Source organism: Hyperolius riggenbachi, chromosome 5 (assembly GCF_040937935.1).
Source record: "Hyperolius riggenbachi isolate aHypRig1 chromosome 5, aHypRig1.pri, whole genome shotgun sequence".
Classification (NCBI taxonomy): domain Eukaryota; kingdom Metazoa; phylum Chordata; class Amphibia; order Anura; family Hyperoliidae; genus Hyperolius; species Hyperolius riggenbachi.
Genome location: NC_090650.1, coordinates 148757795 through 148777330, shown reverse-complemented (window position 1 = coordinate 148777330; position 19536 = coordinate 148757795). Strand labels below are relative to the sequence as shown.

The window sequence follows — 19536 nt, the reverse complement described above, 5'->3', positions numbered from 1 at the left end:
CTGTAACATGGATGCCCCAATCGTAATTTGTTCAATTTCCTGACAACTGACAACCTGACTGACCCCCGGTTGGTCTCCCCCATGTGTAACATGTTTCCCCAGGTCCATGGTGAGTTTTGAAGTGGTGTCTAAGCTCATCTTATGCTGGTGTGCTCCTCCTGTGCCCCATGTCATCTCTCCATTGCCTCTGGGTGACCTGACAGAATGTATAAGGTCACGCACATGACACAAGGTACATCAAAAAACAGAAACAAGCACCACTGAAAAGGTAATAATGATAATAATGGTATATATGGTCTAGGCGTGCTATGAGCTAAATAGTGACATGGAACACAAAGAAAGAAAGTAGCTCTACAAGCACCACACTGGACCAAAATATAGAGATCAATCAAAAATCATCTTTATTGTAACATCACAAGAATAATAAAAGCATTTAAAAACAAGACCATAAGTCTGGGGTCCCCAAGAATTTATATTAATGGTACACTAGCACTGATAATAATTGGCAACACTAACACTGCAGTGCATAGTGCAATGATAAACAACTCTCATAAGTGCCCAACAACTATGAACCACATGAAAAATAAATAATACATCTATGTCCCAAAAATGCATGAATATAATAGAATATATATTCGCACATGACACAAGGAACAGACATCCCAGTGGGGATAAAGAGAAGACACTGGAGGAGTCCCATTGGTGGTAGGCAGGTGAGCTAAGCACCACTTTTCCACTCACCATGGGACCAGGGGAAACACATTACACCTGGGGGAGAGACCTGAGGGGCCAAGCAGGTGGAGGCGGCATCTCAGATTTCCAATAGATTTCATGCTGAAATATTTTTGAAATCTATATTGTGAGAAAACGCAGAAAAGCCGCCGCGTGTACTAGCAGCAAGGCGGCTGATTACGCGTCCAACGCAGCGGTCTGCACGCGGAAGCATGCATCTAGTGACATGGCAGAACGCGGAAAAGCCGCCGCATGTATTGATAGAGAGGCGGCCGGTTCCGCGTCCAGCGCGGTGGTTTGCACGCAGCAGCATGCAGCTGGGGTGGCTGAGCCTATTAGTTCACATAGGTTTAGGAATACACGCGCGCGCGCTGAAAGGCAGAACTTTTATGATGGCCAAGGGGGGATCAGCTGACCAGGCCGGTCAGCTGACCTCAGAGCTGGTAACCATTGGTTGATCACTTTAGGGCAGTGCCAGAGAGCACTGCTCTATATATGGTTACTGCTGGCCACTCTCAAATTGTCTGCCGTTGCGATCACTACGTGGAAGCACTCAGACCTTAGTCAGATCCAACAGTGTGTTTGAACCAGGAGGACCTGGGAATTCACACTGAGCCAGATTACTTGTGTTATTACTCTGTTATACTTCAGACTAGTTCCAGGGTGTAGAGACCACGGACCTCACACCCAAGACTAGGGAACTTGTGTTATTATTCTGTTATACATCAGACTAGTTCGAGGGTGTAGAGACCACAGACCTCACACCCAAGACTAGGGAACTCGTGTTATTATTCTGTTATACATCAGACTAGTTCCAGGGTGTAGAGATCACGGACCTCACACCCAAGACTATGCATTGTTTGATATTTGTTATGACCTGTTGCTTTCCTGACTATCCCTCTGCTTTCTGATTCGGTACCACGTATATCTGATATTCCGTTGCCAAACTCTGCCTGCCCTGGATACCGAGTCAGCCTTCTGTCTTTGTACTTTGTCTATCCGTGTGTTGCTGACCTGGCTTACGCGACCTCGAGAGCTATCTCTCTCCACTAAAGAGATAGTCTCCAGATCAGTCAGTGACATCCACCTCCAGGTGTCACTCACTCTCTGGTCCTTCCTACCTTCAGCCTGACTCCGCCCCTTGGAGAGTCTCAGGCTGCTGGAAGGTTTCTGTACTCTCTATAGCAGTACTTCCTGTACTGCTTAGGGACAACTTCTCTTCAGGTGGGTTACTCAAAGTCATACTGTTACACCAAACACTCACTATATATATATATATATATATATATATATATATAGGTGTCCAGAGGTTAGCACTATATCTGTATTATTGGTGATTCTGCAGATCATCCATAATCAGGTATAGATCTGTATTCTTGGTGATACTGCAGATCACCAATAATCAGATTCTCTCTGCGAGCTGACACCAATCGTTACAGAACGGCAGACCAAACCCAAATGGAAGCACTCAGCAGCCGTCTTGATGCACTCACCACTACGGTGGAGAATTACACCCGAGTGCTGGACAGTCACCAGACCCAAATTAACGCTTTGTCTGGGACTGTACAAGTCTATCAGACGGCTGTAGACACAGTGCGATCTCCTCCTAGCACAGACATACGCATGCCTGTACCTTAAAGATTTTCTGGTCACAGATCTGACTTCCGGAATTTTAGAAATAGAGTGTTGTCATACTTTGAGTTAAGGCCTACTTCATCAGGAACCATGGCACAGAGAGTAACCTTTATTAAGACCTTGTTGTCAGGGGACTCCCAGACTTGGGCATATAATCTTCAGACAGGGCATCTGGCCCTAACTTCGGTGGAAGAATTCTTTAAAGCTATGGCTATAATTTATGATGATCCGGACATTGCCTCTACCGTTGAGCGGAAGCTCAAGACACTGCGGCAGGGTAAGGGTCCGGTAGAGAACTAAGCTGCAGAGTTCAGGAAATGGGCAGTGTTAGCTAGATGGGACTCATTCGCTCTTCTAGACTGCTTATTGTCAGGCTTGTCAGACGCAGTTTCTGATCTTATGCTGGGTCATCCTGAGCCGAAGTCTATCGATGAGGTCATTTCATCGGCCATCAGGATTGACTGTCGCTTACGTTACCAAAGACAGACTCGGGGTAGGAACAATGTGAGATATGTGTCCTACACTGCGCCTCCATCTGTTTCATCTCCACCAGAACCAATGCAGATTGGTCAATCGAGTTTGTCCCGGGTGGAACGGAGGCACAGAGAAACAGAGCAGCTCTGTCTATACTGTGCAGAGGAGGGGTTATAAAGTGCAGAATTGTCCCAAGAAGTCGGGAAACGCTGTCGCCTAGGTGTAGTCAGAGGTAATACCCTAGGCGCGCAGTCATTACCTCCAGATGATAAACGTTTGCTCCTTCCTTGTACTATATCCTGGAAGGATAAGACAGAGACCACTGAAGCCTTCATTGACTCTGGCTCAGCAGCCAACTTTATGGATTATGAACTTGCTAAGAAATTGGGGATTCCAATTTCCTCATTAAAGCAACAGATTCTGGTCACTGCAGTGGATGACTCCCCCCTGCAGAGTAACCACCCTCTGTCTCAGACCCCTGAGTTAAGGGTTACGGTAGGGGTGTTACATAAAGAGAATTTACAGTCTCTAGTGTTGCAAATGACAACCTCCACGATCATCCTTGGTATGCCATGGTTACAACTTCACTCGCCTCAGATTAATTGAGCCACAGGTCAGCTAACGACCTGGTCTACCCATTGTTATCATCATTGTCTAGCGAAGGTAACCTTGGGTGAAACCAAGATTCACATGGAGGGATTGCCAGATCAGTATTCAGAATTTGCGGACGTGTTTTGTCCAAAGTCAGCCGATAAACTTCCCCCACACCGTCCTTTTGATTGCCCCATTGATCTCAGGTCTGGTTGTATGCCCCCTAGAGGTCATCTCTATAATTTATCTGGGCCAGAGAAATTAGCCATGCAAGAATACATCCGGGAACATTTAGCTAAGGGTTTTATTCGTCCTTCTCAGTCCCCAGCAGGGGCCGGGTTCTTTTTTGTTAAAAAGAAGGATGGAGGCCTCCGTCCAGGCATTGATTATCGGGGCTTAAATAAAATTACAGTAAAGAATCATTATCCTCTGCCCTTGATAGACGATTTGTTTACCCAGGTCACCAATGCTAAGATTTTCTTGAAGCTGGATTTAAGGGGTGCATACAACCTTGTGCGTATCAGGGACGGTGATGAATGGAAGACGGCCTTTAACACGCCCGATGGGCATTACGAGTACCTAGTGATGCCCTTCGGGTTGTGTAACGCCCCTGCCGTCTTCCAAGAGCTGATTAATGAGGTGTTCAGAGAGGTATTGGGCAAATTCGTCTTGGTGTATTTAGACGACATCCTAATTTTCTCGTCCAACCTCTCAGAACACAGAAAGCATGTTAAGTTTGTGTTACGAAAGTTAAGACAAAATATGCTGTATGTGTAACGATTGTGGAATTCTCTCCGTGATCAGCGCACAAGACGTGCGCTGACACTGCGGAAATCCTCCACAAGCGTATAATTTGCGAGAACCCAGCAAAAGGTGCAATGCACCTGTAGAGGGAAATTCCTGTCGACAGGGGGAGCTGTGGAGTGCAGAGGAACAGCTCCTCTGCCCTGCCACACACGCCAGACAGGAATTGTACGAAGAGAAGAAACGCAGGGCAAGATAGCCCTGAAAGAGAGAGATCAAAGCGACAGAGGGTATGCGTGTTCACCAAACTAGTCGCCACCCTGCGACGATGAACACACAACCAGGAAGACAAAGCGAGAAGGCAATCGCCGGAGATGGCAATTGCAAACAGCGACACAAGACCGAATAAGCACAGATGAGGAATGTATGTTTGTCCACCAATCTAGCCGCCACCTGCGATGGTGGACACACAACAGAAGAAACCAAGTGAGAGCACAATCGCAAGAGAAGCGATTGTGGAAGAGATTGTATGTGTGTGCACCAAACTAGTCGCCAACCCGCGACGGTGCATACACAACAGCAGATATGAAGTAGGAACACAATCGCGAGAGAGGCGATTGCCAGAGGTGACACAAGGCTACAGCAAGGCAGAGCACGAGAGTAGCGAAGGCACAGCAAATCATACAATGAGGATATACGGAAAATAACAAACGCTAGCTAAACGCGAACACCGCACTCATTCGCAACAGTGCACGCGTTTATGCACGGTCCCCGCGTGATAAGCACAACAGAGACAAGCACGCCTAACTAACCACCGACAGACAAACATGAAACAGAGGACACGAGCGCTTGCTTAACGGTTACCTCACCGAGCCTCCAGCAAGCGTTCGCAGCAGACAAGACAGACACACGAAAACATGAACAAGCGAGAGATAGGATCCACAGCACTAGCGAAAGTGGCTAGTGCGATCCAGGAAGACAGAACAGAAGGATCCACAGTGCTAGCGCAAGATGCTAGTGCGATCCAAGTACAGAGTAGCAGACCAGAAGGATCCACAGCACTAGCGCAAGAGGCTGGTGCGATCCAGGAAAACAGATCAGAAGGGGCTACCAGTAACAACCGCTGTTCCGGTTAGCACCCAGACACACAGAACGATTTCCTGTCGACCACTGCTGGGACAGGACAATCGCAACAGACAAACAAAACAGATAAGCAATCCTAACTGCACTAGGGAAACCTGCCTAGTGCAGTCCCAGGAATTACTCTAGGCTAATCTTCAAACAAAGAGCAAGGCTGACACTCCAGGCGAGTGTTACACAGGACTAACTCTTATGACCAGCAACTTACTGGGGGAAACATACAGTAGCTCTTTATAGAGCAAGCCCACAAGGGATGTGGCTGGGCAATGTGCATGACAAACATATGCAAATTCCTCAGCAGCAAGCTGCATAACTGACAAAAGGTCTCTCTTCCAGAGACCTGCAGAATGCAGACCTGAACAGTGGTCAAAAGGCTGCCTGCCTGCGCAGGCAGCCACGCGGATCCTCACAGTATGCTAAATTGGAGAAGTGCATTTTCGAAGTGACCTCTGTCGCCTTTCTGGGGTACATAATTTCGATCTCTGGCCTCTCTATGGACCCTGGAAAAGTTTCAGCTGTCTTGGAGTGGCCCCAAACTGTGGGGCTGAAAGCTCTCCAGAGATTCCTGGGGTTCGTCAACTACTATAGGAGGTTCATAAAGGGGTACTCTACGGTGATTTCACCTCTCACCAGTCTCACCAAAAAAGGGGCAGATACTCACCACTGGTCCCCTGAGGCCCATGCTGCTTTCTCCACCCTGAAGAAACTGTTCTGTTCTGCACCCATACTGAGACATGTTGACATCACCTTTCCCTTTATCATGGAGGTAGATGCCTCAGAGGTAGGGGTAGGAGCTGTGCTGTCTCAGCGTTCTGGTTTGCAAGGGAAACTGCCTCCTTGTGCCTATTTCTCCCGTAGGTTTTCACCTGCAGAGAAAAACTACGATATAGGCAATAGGGAACTGCTAGCCATCAAATTGGCTTTTGAGGAATGGCAGCATTGGCTAGAAGGAGCAGAACATACTATTACTGTCTACACTGACCACAAGAATTTGGAGTACATTGAAGGCACTAAGAGACTTAGCCCCTGACATGCCCGGTGGTCATTGTTTTTCTCGAGATTCAGATTTGTAATCACGTATACCCCTGGTAGTAAGAACATCAAGGCTGATGCCTTATCCAGATGTTTTGAGCCCGAGACAGCACAGCCCTCAGACCCAGAAACCATTGTTCCTCAAAAGATGGTTCTGGCAGCCACTGAGACCTGGAAAGACTGTACAGTCACGTTGGGTCCGTTCCAACAAGATGTACCAGAGGGGAAGCCTGAGGGGGTCATGTTTGTACCATTGCCTTTCCGCTTACAAATATTGCAGCTGTTCCATTCCAACAAGAATGCTGGGCATCCTGGGGCCACCAGAACTCAAGATCTCATTGCTAGATGTGCTTGGTGGCCGTCATTGGCAACTGACTGCAAGGAGTATGTGAAGGAATGTGCAGCGTGTGCTAGGAGCAAACCCTCCCGTCAGGCACCTGTTGGAACATTGCAGCCTCTGCCAGTCCCGAGTGAACCGTGGACCCATTTGTCCATGGATTTTGTGGGCGAGCTTCCCAGGTCTGAGGGCATGACGGTCATTTGGGTGGTAGTCGATCGATTCAGTAAGATGGCCCATTTTGTCCCCCTGAAAGGACTCCCCTCGGCCCATCAATTGGCCGATCTCTTCATCCAGCATATTTTCCGGCTGCATGGCATTCCAGAAAATATAGTGTCAGATTGGGGAGTCCAATTTGTTTCAAAGTTTTGGAGGGCATTCTGCCATCAGTTAGACATGGAGCTTTCTTTCTCATCAGGCTACCACCCACAGACCAATGGCCAGACCAAAAGAATGAATCAGTCTCTGGAACAATTTCTGAGGTGTTATGTTGCTGATGCACAAACCGACTGGGTCAAATTTTTGCCGTTTGCAGAATTTGCACACAACAATCTGAAGAGTTCCTCCTCAGGATTTTACCCATTTCAGGTGGTGACGTGACGGGAAGGTTACCTAAGTTCACCCCATTGCCAGTGGCTTCTACTCCGTTTCCAGCACTGGGGAACTGGCAGAAGTCTTTGAAACAGATTTGGGGAATGGTTGAAAGAAATCTGGGGAGGGCTTTTCAGAACCAAAAAAAACAGGCTGACAAGAGACGTTCCATAGAACGGGAATTTCTTCCAGGAGACCTGGTCTGGGTGTCCACATGACATTTGGCTCTAAAACAACTGTCACCCAAGTTAGGCCCTAGATTTGTGGGTCCTTTTCCAGTGACCAGAAAAATCAATAGTGTCACTTATGCCATTGATCTCCCTACCAGCATGCGAGGTGTGAGATCGTTTCATGTGTCCCTGCTCAAGCCAGCAGTGCACGTGGATTCCGCTCCCCCCCCCCCCCCCCCCGTGTTGATTGATGACCAACCTGAGTATGAAATTGAGAAGATTCTGGACTCACAACTTGTGCAGAACTCTGTGCAGTATTTGGTTCACTGGAAGGGGTATGGCATAGAGGAAAGAACTTGGGTGCCAGACTGTTGTATGCACGCAGAGGAGTTAAAAAGGGAATTCCATAACTTGGATCCTGGGAAGCCGGGTTCGGAGATGTCCGGAGTCCACTCATCAGGAGGGGGTACTGTGAGAAAACGCGGAAAAGCCGCCGCGTGTACTAGCAGCAAGGAGGCTGATTCCGCATCCAACGCAGTGGTCTGCACGCGGAAGCGTGCATCTAGTGACATGGCAGAACACGGAAAAGCCGCCGCATGTATTGATAGCGAGGCGGCTGGTTCCGCGTCCAGCGCAGCGGTTTGCACGCAGTAGCGTGCAGCTGGGGTGGCCGAGCCTATTAGTCCACATAGGTTTAGGAATACACGCGCGCGCTGAAAGGCAGAACTTTTATGATGGCCAAGGGGGGATCAGCTGACCAGGCCGGTCAGCTGACCTCAGAGCTGGTAACCATTGGTTGATCACTTTAGGGTGGCGCCAGAGAGCACTGCTCTATATATGGTTACTGCTGGCCACTCTCAAATTGTCTGCCGTTGTGATCACTACGTGGAAGCACTCAGACCTTAGTCAGATCCAACAGTGTGTTTGAACCAGGAGGACCTGGGAATTCACACTGAGCCAGATTACTTGTGTTATTACTCTGTTATACTTAAGACTAGTTCCAGGGTTTAGAGACCACGGACCTCACACCCAAGACTAGGGAACTTGTGTTATTATTCTGTTATACATCAGACTAGTTCCAGGGTGTAGAGACCACGGACCTCACACCCAAGACTAGGCATTGTTTGATATTTGTTATGACCTGTTGCTTTCCTGACTATCCCTCTGCTTTCTGATTCGGTACCACGCATATCTGATATTCCGTTGCCAAACCCTGCCTGCCCTGGATACCGAATCAGCCTTCTGTCTTTGTACTTTGTCTGTCCGTGTGTTTCCGACCTGGCTTACCCGACCTCGAGAGCTATCTCTCTCCACTAAAGAGATAGTCTCCAGATCAGTCAGTGACATCCACCTCCAGGTGTCACTCACTCTCTGGTCCTTCCTACCTTCAGCCTGACTCCACCCCTTGGAGAGTCTCAGGCTGCTGGAAGGTTTCTGTACTCTCTATAGCAGTACTTCCTGTACTGCCTAGGGCCACCTGCTCTTCAGGTGGGTTACTCAAATTACTCAAAGTCATACTGTTACACCAAACACTCACAATATATATATATTTAGAGGTGTCCAGAGGTTAGCACTATATCTGTATTATTGGTGATTCTGCAGATCATCCATAATCAGGTATAGATCTGCATTCTTGGTGATACTGCAGATCACCAATAATCAGATTCTCTCTGCGAGCTGACACCGATCGCTACATATATACACTACATTGTTAGCAATAGATCCCTCTCTGATCAGATTCACTCAGATATGGGTTCTGTCCAGGAGCCTATCCAGCCTCTGGGCGCATGGCTGCCAGGGCGTAGGTAGGGGTCCCGACTTTCTCCTTTCCCCTTCTCAACCACACAGTGTCCTGGTTTGTGTGCCCCGCCCCCTGCCGCCGCTGTAAGTATAGAGCATAGCGGCGAAGATTACATCCCCCACTTACTCACCTCCTCAGGGTATCCAAGCGCTAGAGCTCCAGTTCCTGACTGTCTCCTCTGTAATGCCACTGCTCATTCTACTTCTGGAAGTAGAGTTAGCGGTTACATTAGTCAGTAACTGGAGCTTTAGCACTTGGATCCCCCGAGGAGGAGAGTGAGTGGGGCTGTATCCTTCGCCCCCTGTGCTCTATACTTACAGTTGTGGCAGGGGGCGGGGCACACACACCGGGACACTGTGTGGTTGAAAAGAGGGATGGAGGAAGTCGGGCCTCTCTCGAATGGGGGGAGGGTTTGTGAACTATAACAAGAGCTGTGAACTTTGCCCACTATGCTCTACACTTGCAGCGGCAGCGGGGGGGAGACATACACTCCGGGGCACAGTGCGGCTGAGAGAAGGGAAGGAGAAAGTTGGGCCTCCTCGGGGGTGCTGTAAACTTTGCCTGCTGCGCTCTTTCAGAATATGCCAGGTCAAGCTGCACCAGAATCAGGTGCTTGACTAATACTAATTAAGCTGTCTCAAAATATTTAACACAAAACACACAAAATAGTGTTTGCACATCTATGTAGTTTCTGAGCCTGCAGTTCTGGGAGTGATTGTGACTCCAGTTCCATCATCTGTAATAGACTTTTGTGGAGCTTGTGTCAGGGGAGCACATAACCTGTGTTCTAGGATGATTCTATTTTTTGTATAAGCAGCAGTAGAGGGCAGGAATCCAGGTGAAATGCTGTAGAACTGACTGCAAAGGTACCTTACACCAGAATTACTTTATATACAAAATTAATGTATTAACTGTATTTCATTGAGAACAAAATTATAGCACGATACTATTTTAAGTGACACTGTCCCTGTTTCTAAGCCATGGCATACACATCTTGAAACAGACACAGTGTTGCTTGAATCAGTAGTCTGCTACTATGTAGTCCTATGGGAGAAAATCACTCTATAAATGTTGTTGTATTTTATTGCATTGTATGTAATCCTGAAAATTTGAAGGTGAGGTGCAGCAATGTATCTTCCTGATTAGCTGCAGACATGTGGTGGTTGTGCGCAGGGGCGTAGCAATAGGGGGTGCAGGACTTAAGGTGGCCACACCATACTTACGTTTCATTTTAATTCAAGAGTTGCAGTCAGTTTTTCTGATTGATAGTAACATCTGAAATATCTAACTAATGTACCACACACATGTGTCTTTCTTTTAGATTAAGGTACAATGAGGCTCCAGTAGTTGAACTTGATGGACACATCTTTTCAGTCTCACTATGTAATTATGCATAATTATGGCATTATAAAACAGTAATCTTATTATTGTGATTTGTGGGATCTATGAATTGACCGTTACAAAAAAATTGGTGTTAAAGAAACTTGCTTAGATGATAGTCATGGATAGATAATGAATGTTGAGGGTTACAGTAAATTTAGAAAATCTACAAAGGACATGAAGCATAAGTGGTGTGACGGTTAGGGCCTGAGCCCACTTGTCCACTTCTGCATCTGTAACATTGATGTGTAACTGATGTCTAACATTGATGTGTAAGCCGACATAACTACTTTAGTGGGATCAGGCCCTCAATGTTTATTGAAAGCAGCTCTGAAAAAAAAAACAGTAAAACAATGTCAGTGTGAAGCCTGTATGGCTAAATACTGATGATGAAAACAATATGAAAATTACTGACTGGAATTTGTGGCAGGCCACCAAACATACATAACCTTACATACATACATAATACATCAATATTATGTGGAAATTAAATTTTTAAGATATAAAAAAGACACTTAAAGAGACTCTGTAACAACATTTTCAGCCTTATTTCTTCTATCCTATAAGTTCCTATACCTGTTCTAATGTGGTCTGTCTTACTGCAGCCTTTCCTAGTTGCACAGTGGCTGTATTATCTATGTTATATAATCTAATCTTCTTTCCTCTGACGGTTTTGTCGGGCTCAGGCACTCAGGCAGGAATGTGCTGCTCTGTGATAGGATATAAGCTATACACACCCTCTCCACCCCCCCCCCCTCCCTGCAGGCTCTGTGTGAGTCACAGACTGAGCTCCTCTCAGCCATGATTAGCAGCCATGTCTTTTGTTTGTAAACACTGCCTAAAACTGGCAATTACAAGCCAGGATCGCAGCAGGGAGTGGCAGAAACAGCACAGAGGGGCCCAGGAGAACATAATGAATAGAATGGTATGCTTTTTATTGTAAGAATTTTAGAGTACAGATTCACTTTAAAGCCTTGTATGTGGATAGAGTCCTAGCAAAAGACAGGGGATCTTATCTCTATAATAAAACATTTTTCTCAGGTCTTGGTTAAACCAGCAATAGAAGATTCTTCATTGAATGCGCTCATTTCCAGTACATCAGATATTATGAAATCTACAGTATATGGCCAGGAACATTTGGTTAACATTAAACACAATATGATAATCATTGTGCTAGAATTCACTAAAAATCATGAATAAGGGGAAATCAAAAGTGTAAAATTTAGAAAGCAAAACAACTCAGAATAAAAAGTGTCTTGGGATGTAGACTGGGAACAAGTATTTAATTAGGACAGGAAAACGAAGTGGGAAAAAACACATTTTAAACAGACATTCCAATAATTACATTACCTACGGGGAAAAAATCTCAAGGAATGAGACTAAACTAAAGTAGGTCAATAGAAAAGTTTCGAGTATGGTAAGGCGAAAAAGGAAAACATTTCAATTGGTACAAGATACAAGTACTGTAGATAATTTAAGGAAATAAAAGGACTGCAATACAAATTGCAAAAAAGCAATAATGATAGCAAAGGCTAAAGCTGAAAAAGAAATATCAAAGAAGATTACAAAAGTGTTTAATATAGTAAAAATAAAATACATTATATATTTTAAAGGGTATCTGAAGTAACACAAATACTAACAAAATGGGCATGCCACAATGCACAATTATGACTGTCCACACATACTGCAGTTCCAGTTTGGTCCAGGATCACTCCATAGCATGTCAACAATTGTACCAGGCTGACTTAACTTTCACAGAGGCTTTACTCCAATACAAAGCATTGCCTGCTCCCATCTCCCCCTACAATAAGATTGTGGGATTCCGGGAAAAGTCCCATTTAGAAAAAAAAATAAAAGTCCTATTAAATACAACTCTCATCAGTTTTTTTTTCACTTGCTTTAATTATGGTCTGTATATTCAATCAAAATTACCCAAAACAGTGCTCCACCCTAACTTAGCAGAAGTAAATGCTTGACACAAAAGACCTCATGCTTAAAGGGTACCAGAGAAGAAAAAAAATAAAAGTTTTATGCATACCTGGGACTTCCTCCAACCCACGGCTGCCGGAGAGATACATAGAGAGCGCACTTCACTTGCGCAGACTGGCCAAAGTTACGGGACCCGATACAGAAGGCTGAGGTCAGCAGTGTGGGAGTGAACTGTGCACCTGGGGCTGTCTCCGTTTTCCTTTTCATGTGTTCTTACAAAGTGTAGTGAGTTTAATGAGTTAAATTCCTCAAATTTAAATCTTACTGTTGCTGTGAGGAAACATCTCCAATTATTAAGAGCACTTTAGTCCATCAAATTTTGAAAAGCATACATATAAACTACATAGGCATACCGTAAAGCTTGGTAAACAGTACTACAAAAATAGATCTAACTCTCATATTTATTTCTATTTTGGTTGATCTGTGTATTGATCTGATTAGTTGAAATGTTGAACTAACTAAGGCTGATTAAAAGGTACTCAGTGGGCAAGATGAATTAGAATCAACGAATTAGAATCAAAGTGGTGTTATGAATGCAATGAGATTATAGATGTTGCTCCGTGTAACTTTGCTGGACATATTTTGCCAAGAAAGGGCAACTTCAGAAATCAAGTGACAAATAGACTCAGCTAGCTCCGTTTAAGCTAACTGCAAGCTGGGATCAAAGGGTGCATAACTTTACATCTCTAATGGTTTGATTGATTCTGAATTAAATTTCCCCTGAACTCAAAAGGTATCCATACATCTAGCGATGTATGGGCAGATTCGACCAAGAGACAAATCTCTCTTGTCAAATCTGATAAGACAGAGATCTGTCAGCTGCACATTCACCACATGCTGAAATCGATCCGGAATCGGCCTTGTGCGCCACATCCGCCGCCTCGCCACCTCGATGCTGCGCCCCCCTAATGTTAATGGCCCCCTGTAAAGTTTACATTACCTGTCCGTGGCCTCCGCTTGTCCCCCGTTGGCTTCAGAGACTCCTCCACTGCATACACGCTTGCCAAATGTGGTTTCCTAGTAAGGGCGCACGTGTGTGATGTCAAACACGCTCCCACACTAGGAGACAACATGGGGCGTGAAGAGGGGAATGTGCCCTGAGCAGCCGAGGGACAAGCAGAGGCCGCGGACAGGTAATGTATACTTTACACGGGTACAAGGAGACATTTACATTGGGGTCACATCGGCGGGGTTTTGTCACGTTCGTCGATCGCTGGGAAATTGATCGCGCCCGATCAAGCAAGTCGACCCAACATCTTGCAGCATGGGCGATTGAGAATGCGACCAATTTTCGTCCCGAAATTGGTTGCACAATCAGTTGGGAATGCACTTGGCAGCACCAATTTTCATCCAATTTGATTATAATAATCGAATTGGATGGTCAATTGCCCGCCAAGTTGCCTGATAGGCAGTACTGGTGATCTGTAGAGGTGATTAATAAGATAATGATAATTCTGACTTGTATGCAAATTTAGTGTAAATTGAGTCGTTGAATTGGACTAATCAAACTCAACAGGAAGTACATTTCATTATTCCAGTTCCGAGCTGCATACAGTTTGCATGAAACCTGTATACAAGCCAAAGTGAATCCGCTAATACTTTTTATGATATAATAACTCAAATAAGGACTATCACATAAAGTACTCAACCCTTTTTGATGGTGAATGCACTAACACATGCTACAATTATCTTATTCTTCTAAGCTCACAGCAATGAAAAATATTTCTCACATGAACAATATTAAATCTGTCATGGGGGTTTTATAGGACATTAACACCACAGCTTGATATGGAAATGGTATTAATCACCAAGCCAACGGTTGGCTCTGAAAGCTGAAATAATTACTCAATAATATACTGAAACCAGGTAACTGGTGTATAGCAATGCTACATGGAAAATTAAAACTATAAACTATCAAGAGTGAGGCAAGAAACTGACAGGAGCAGTTACAAATGGGCATACAAAAGACGCTTACTTCCAATGCATATGCAGTGGCTTAAAGTAGAAGAAAGGAAGAATTAGTGTTGTTGTTACTTCCATATTCCTGCATGCTTGCTCTTGCAATATACTGTTTCTCTAGACATCAGTGCTAGATTTGTGTTTTTAATAATCTTGCCTCAACAGATTTTTTTTCAATAAATAAGAGCTGACCGAGACTGCACTGCTTGAGATCTGTACAGCAAAGCTGAGTACAGACATCTTTTTCAATGCAGCCATTTATAGTGGTTTGTACAGTATACAATATACACAGTGTTTCTCAACATTTTATCGGTATGTACCCGTTTTAAAACCCTGTACTCACCAAGTACCCCCTAGCATAGCAAACATTGTCAAGAGTACCCCTTGACAAATATATATTTAATCATAATACATGATAATTGGTTCTAAACAATTTCCAAGCATTTACTATTGCTTTTAATTAGCTAAAACACTCATTTGGTGTTTTTTTTAAATAAGATTTATCATTTTCTAAAACTGTACATTTGTTATTTTTGGTCAAGTATATCAAGCCCGAGTACCCCCAGGAACCATCAGAAGTACCCCCTGGGGGACGCGTACCACACGTTGAGAACCTAGGTGTTAAATGACACCATGTCAAATTTTTTTCTACGTAACCTGGATACTGAAAATAATTTCAATGCTAGCTCAATGGTTGGCTAACTGGATTTGGGGTTGGAGTTACCCCAAATTGTCCCTAGAGTGGGGCAAAGATCAGATTCAAAACCCCTTTAATTTTATAAAATTCTCTATACAGTAGACTTATTTTTTTTTTTAAATGAGAGCAAGAAATATAATTAGCTATATTTGCATTCACAAACATTTTAGGAAGTTACACACACTGGGGTTGATTCACAAAGCCGTGCTAAGTCATAGCACGGCCGCGCTATGCTTTGCGCATGGTTTACTGCGCATAAAACTTTAAGTGTGCTATAACAAACGTTTGCGTGTCTTCACGCTGTGCAACGTGTACACTTGCGCGCATTGTGCCGCGTGAACACGCACAAATGTTTGTTATAGCGTGCGTAAAGTTTTATGCGCAGTAAACTGCATGCGAAGCATAGCCTGGTCGTGCTATGAATTAGCACGGCTTTGTGAATCAACCCCACTGTGTTTTGTTGATATGAGGGGACTGCAGATGTTCTGTAAGAATGTTTAGGTAGAAGAATTGCCTTGAAATGAAAATGACTATCCATTGTATGCTACCTTATGCAAGTATGTTATGTTATCTACAATCCAACTTTCAAAGAATGACAGTCTATTCTTCTTTTCAGCTGAAACCAAGATCTGCTTTAAGTACTATCATGGTGTGAGCGGAGCTCTGCGGGCTACAACTCCCAGCGTCACTGTGAAGAATCCATCCGCCCCAGTGAGTTATTGCCTTCATATATTGTTCACACTTTATGTGATTAGATCAATATGGAGGTCTTATTTCTTATGTTTCTTTACAATTCAGCACTATAATACTAGCAAGGAAACCGCAGCATTGCACATATTCCATCCACCACAAAAGTGTGCTTTCCTTTATGCCTTAATAATTATTTACTTACTTTACTTAGCTCTACAAAACAAAAATGATATATATTAACTGTTGTAATGGACAGTACCACACCACCATTATTTTATAACGCGGGCGTAAGAAGCGCGGTGTCTGGTAGTGCACAGCTGCGATTGAATCCAGGGTAACATAGTATTGCGTTGCTGTGCAATTATAACTTCCGTTATAATGCACCGTAGTGCACATAGTGTGAACATACCCTAAAAGTTTATATTTGACAATTTAAATTGCCCTAGCATGTCTTCCAAAAGTATACTTGTGTACCTGGAACAGGCTGTTTCTTCTCCACATCATCATCAAAACACAGTCACACTGTGACTGGCTACAGGGGCTGCCATGACAACCATACCATATAACTTTATCTTGGAACAGAATGAAGATGTACTTCTATTGGTCGCCAAGGCAAAATAATCAATATCGATCAGGGGCCTCAAGTTGGTGTTTATTATGTTCCAACTGAATACAAGCTCAAAATCGAATGATGTAGTACGTAACATGCAACATGTTTTTTGATGGGTGTTCTGTTTTTTCTTTATATGTACTCTCACACTGCAGTCTTATGCTGCTAATACACGGCTGGCTTTTGAGCCATTAAGATGGCTCAATAGATAATTTCCGACATGTCTGATCTCCCGCCCAATCTTTTCGCCGCTCGATTCCGGATTGAATGAATGGAAAAAGATAAGAAAAACGAGCGGAAGATAAGAGAATTGACTGCGGAATCGAGCGGGGAAACAATCGAGCGGGAGAATCGAGCGGCAAAATTGAGCCGTGTATGCCCAGCAAGAGTGATTTAGCAATCCCCAGAAAAAATATATCTCTGATAAAGTTCCTTTAATCTCTCTTGAACTACCATCTTATCAGTAACTTGTAGTCCATTATATTCTAGCAAGCTAGCCATGTCTCCTTGAAGGTAAACACATTTTTTCGTGTCAGTCACACAAGCTAAGATAACATTTGCACAGCATTCAATCTAAGGGACTCTTTTCTCTTTGGCTTCAAAGGCTAGCATCACAGAACTCTTGCCCCGCAGTCTCTGATGAGGAAATTATGTTTTTTCTTTTAACTATTTTAACTATCCCTCCTCCCATACGTACATTAGCAGCTGCAGTCAAATAGAGTTGCTTATGCTAGAATGCATGTAGATACGTGATCAGTTGGATCAGGTGGTAGATTTACAGGACTCTGATTTACTTGGAACAATCATGCAATATACAATGAGGCCACCAAAGATCTAGAATCCGAATCTTCGTGAATACTTCAGGACTGGAGACTTTACTAGTTAGTGATGCTACAGATTTTAATACTAACTATTAAATCTTATGTGCTGTTCTCTAATAAAATAGCTGAACACAAATCTATGGAATCAGCAGTTTAGTACTTTAAAAAAAAAAAAAAAAGATTAATTGGTGTCAAGCAACAAGACCATACATGGCCAATATGTAATCAAAATCAACTTTTTAGGTATGGTTATGAAATGAACAATTCTATATAAATTATATTCAAATACTAGCCGACCCACGGTGTAGCATACGCCGCATAAGAGGGTAGAGGGCAGGAAGGGGGTATTGGGCACAGTGGAGGGGAGGGGGGTTGGACCCCCCCTCAACTGGGTCCCCCATGTGTGCTCTACCTCCAGCTTAAGCTCAGCAGGAACCCCCCCCCCCTCACCTGGGTCCCCCATGTGCGCTCCCCCTCCTGCTTAAGCACAGTAGCACCCGCCACTATTAGTAAGAAGCAGCGGGCGGGGATGATTCACCTCTTCCGTGTTCCATCGTGCGTTCCACTGTTATCACTTCCTGCAATGCAACACACTGTATTGGTATAATTTGCCTTTTTAAAACAGAAGGAAATCTGCAATTATTCAGCTATAAGTGAACATTTGTGGTTACCCACAATGCACTGCTACTAAATATGCAAATTACCCCTTTTCCCCCTTGGTAATTTAAGAAAGCATCCAGAGCCGCTGGTGTATAGCAAGCATATAGCTTTCAATTTTACACAGTCATATCAAACCCACATGTAGACAGCCTGTTTCAGACTTTTGGTCCTCATCAGTACATGGCAGGGATTGATACGGCTGTATGAGATAGGGCTTGGACCAGTACAACAGAGTAACCAAGCAGCTCAGGGTGACCCAAACCACTCAGAATGTATAGGGGGATAAAAGGGACCAAAAAGACCTCCTACTAAAAAAAGCAAAGCTTGGTGTAATTTGCCTTCCTAAAACGGAAAGAAATATGCAATAATTCAGCTATAAGTGAACATTTGTGGTTACCCACAATGCACTGCTACTAAATATGCAAATAATTCCTTTTCACACTTAGTAAGCCAAGCAAGCATCCAGAATCACTGGTGTATAGTAAGCCTATAGCTTTACATTTTACACAGCCATATCAAATCCACATGTGACAGCCTGTTTCAGACTTTTGGTCCTCATCTTTACATGGCAAGGATTGATATGGCTGTATGAGATAGGGGTTGGACCAGTACAACAGAGTAACCAAGCAGCTCAGGGTGACCCAAACCACTCGGTATGTATAGGTGGATAAAAGGGACCAAAAAGACCTTCTACTAAAAAAATCAAAGCTTGGTGTAATTTGCCTTCTTAAAACAGAAGAAAATCTGCAATAATTCAGCTATAAGTGAACATTTGTGATTACCCACAATGCACCACTACTAAATATGCAAATGATTCCTTTTCACCCTTGGTAAGTCAAGCAAGCCTATAGTTTTAAGTTTTACACAGTCATATCAAACCCACATGTGACAGCCTATTTCAGACATTTGGTCCTCATCAGTACATAGCAGGGATTGATAAGGCTGTATGAGATAGGGGTTGGACCAGTACAACAGAGTAACCAAGCAGCTCAGGGTGACCCAAACTACTAAGAATATATAGGAGGATAAAAGAGACCAAAAAAGCAAATAAAGAGTAGAGAAACCGAGAGCCCAATATAGTGTAGTATGTTAAGCATAAATGAAGTAAAGGTTATCGTGAGAAAATTATACTCACAAACATGGGTTACCACACAGGCAACCACTGTATAGGCAGGTGAGGAGATTAGACCTGTCCTCACTCAGGGATAAGAAGTCGCTCTCTGTAGATGCGAAAGGGGGTAGATCACCCCTCCACCAGGGGTGGACACGGTATAGCAGTAGGAGAACAGAGGCGCCAGCAGGATAAAAGTGGATAAAAACTTTAAAATTTGCTGGGAGGAAGTGGTGGACTTACCTCCATAAAGCAGACACCTGCTATTGCTGAAATTCTGTCTTGTCCCCATTTTTATTGCCTGATGAAGCGGGCTGGGCCTGCGAAACGCGTTGCACTGTTTTGGGGTACTAATTAATAAATGTGACTACT

General features: G+C 44.1%; 1 protein-coding gene across 4 annotated transcripts in view; it reads left to right on the top strand.

The window, feature by feature from the left end:
- HECW1 (HECT, C2 and WW domain containing E3 ubiquitin protein ligase 1) overlaps window positions 1-19536 on the top strand; it is a 412329-nt gene that overhangs the window by 227314 nt on the left and 165479 nt on the right. For all 4 annotated transcript variants that reach the window (XM_068236363.1, XM_068236364.1, XM_068236365.1 and 1 more), the window contains one exon: window positions 15889-15983. In XM_068236363.1, the coding sequence (XP_068092464.1) occupies window positions 15889-15983 (95 nt within the window). The remainder of the gene's footprint in view (window positions 1-15888; window positions 15984-19536) is intronic.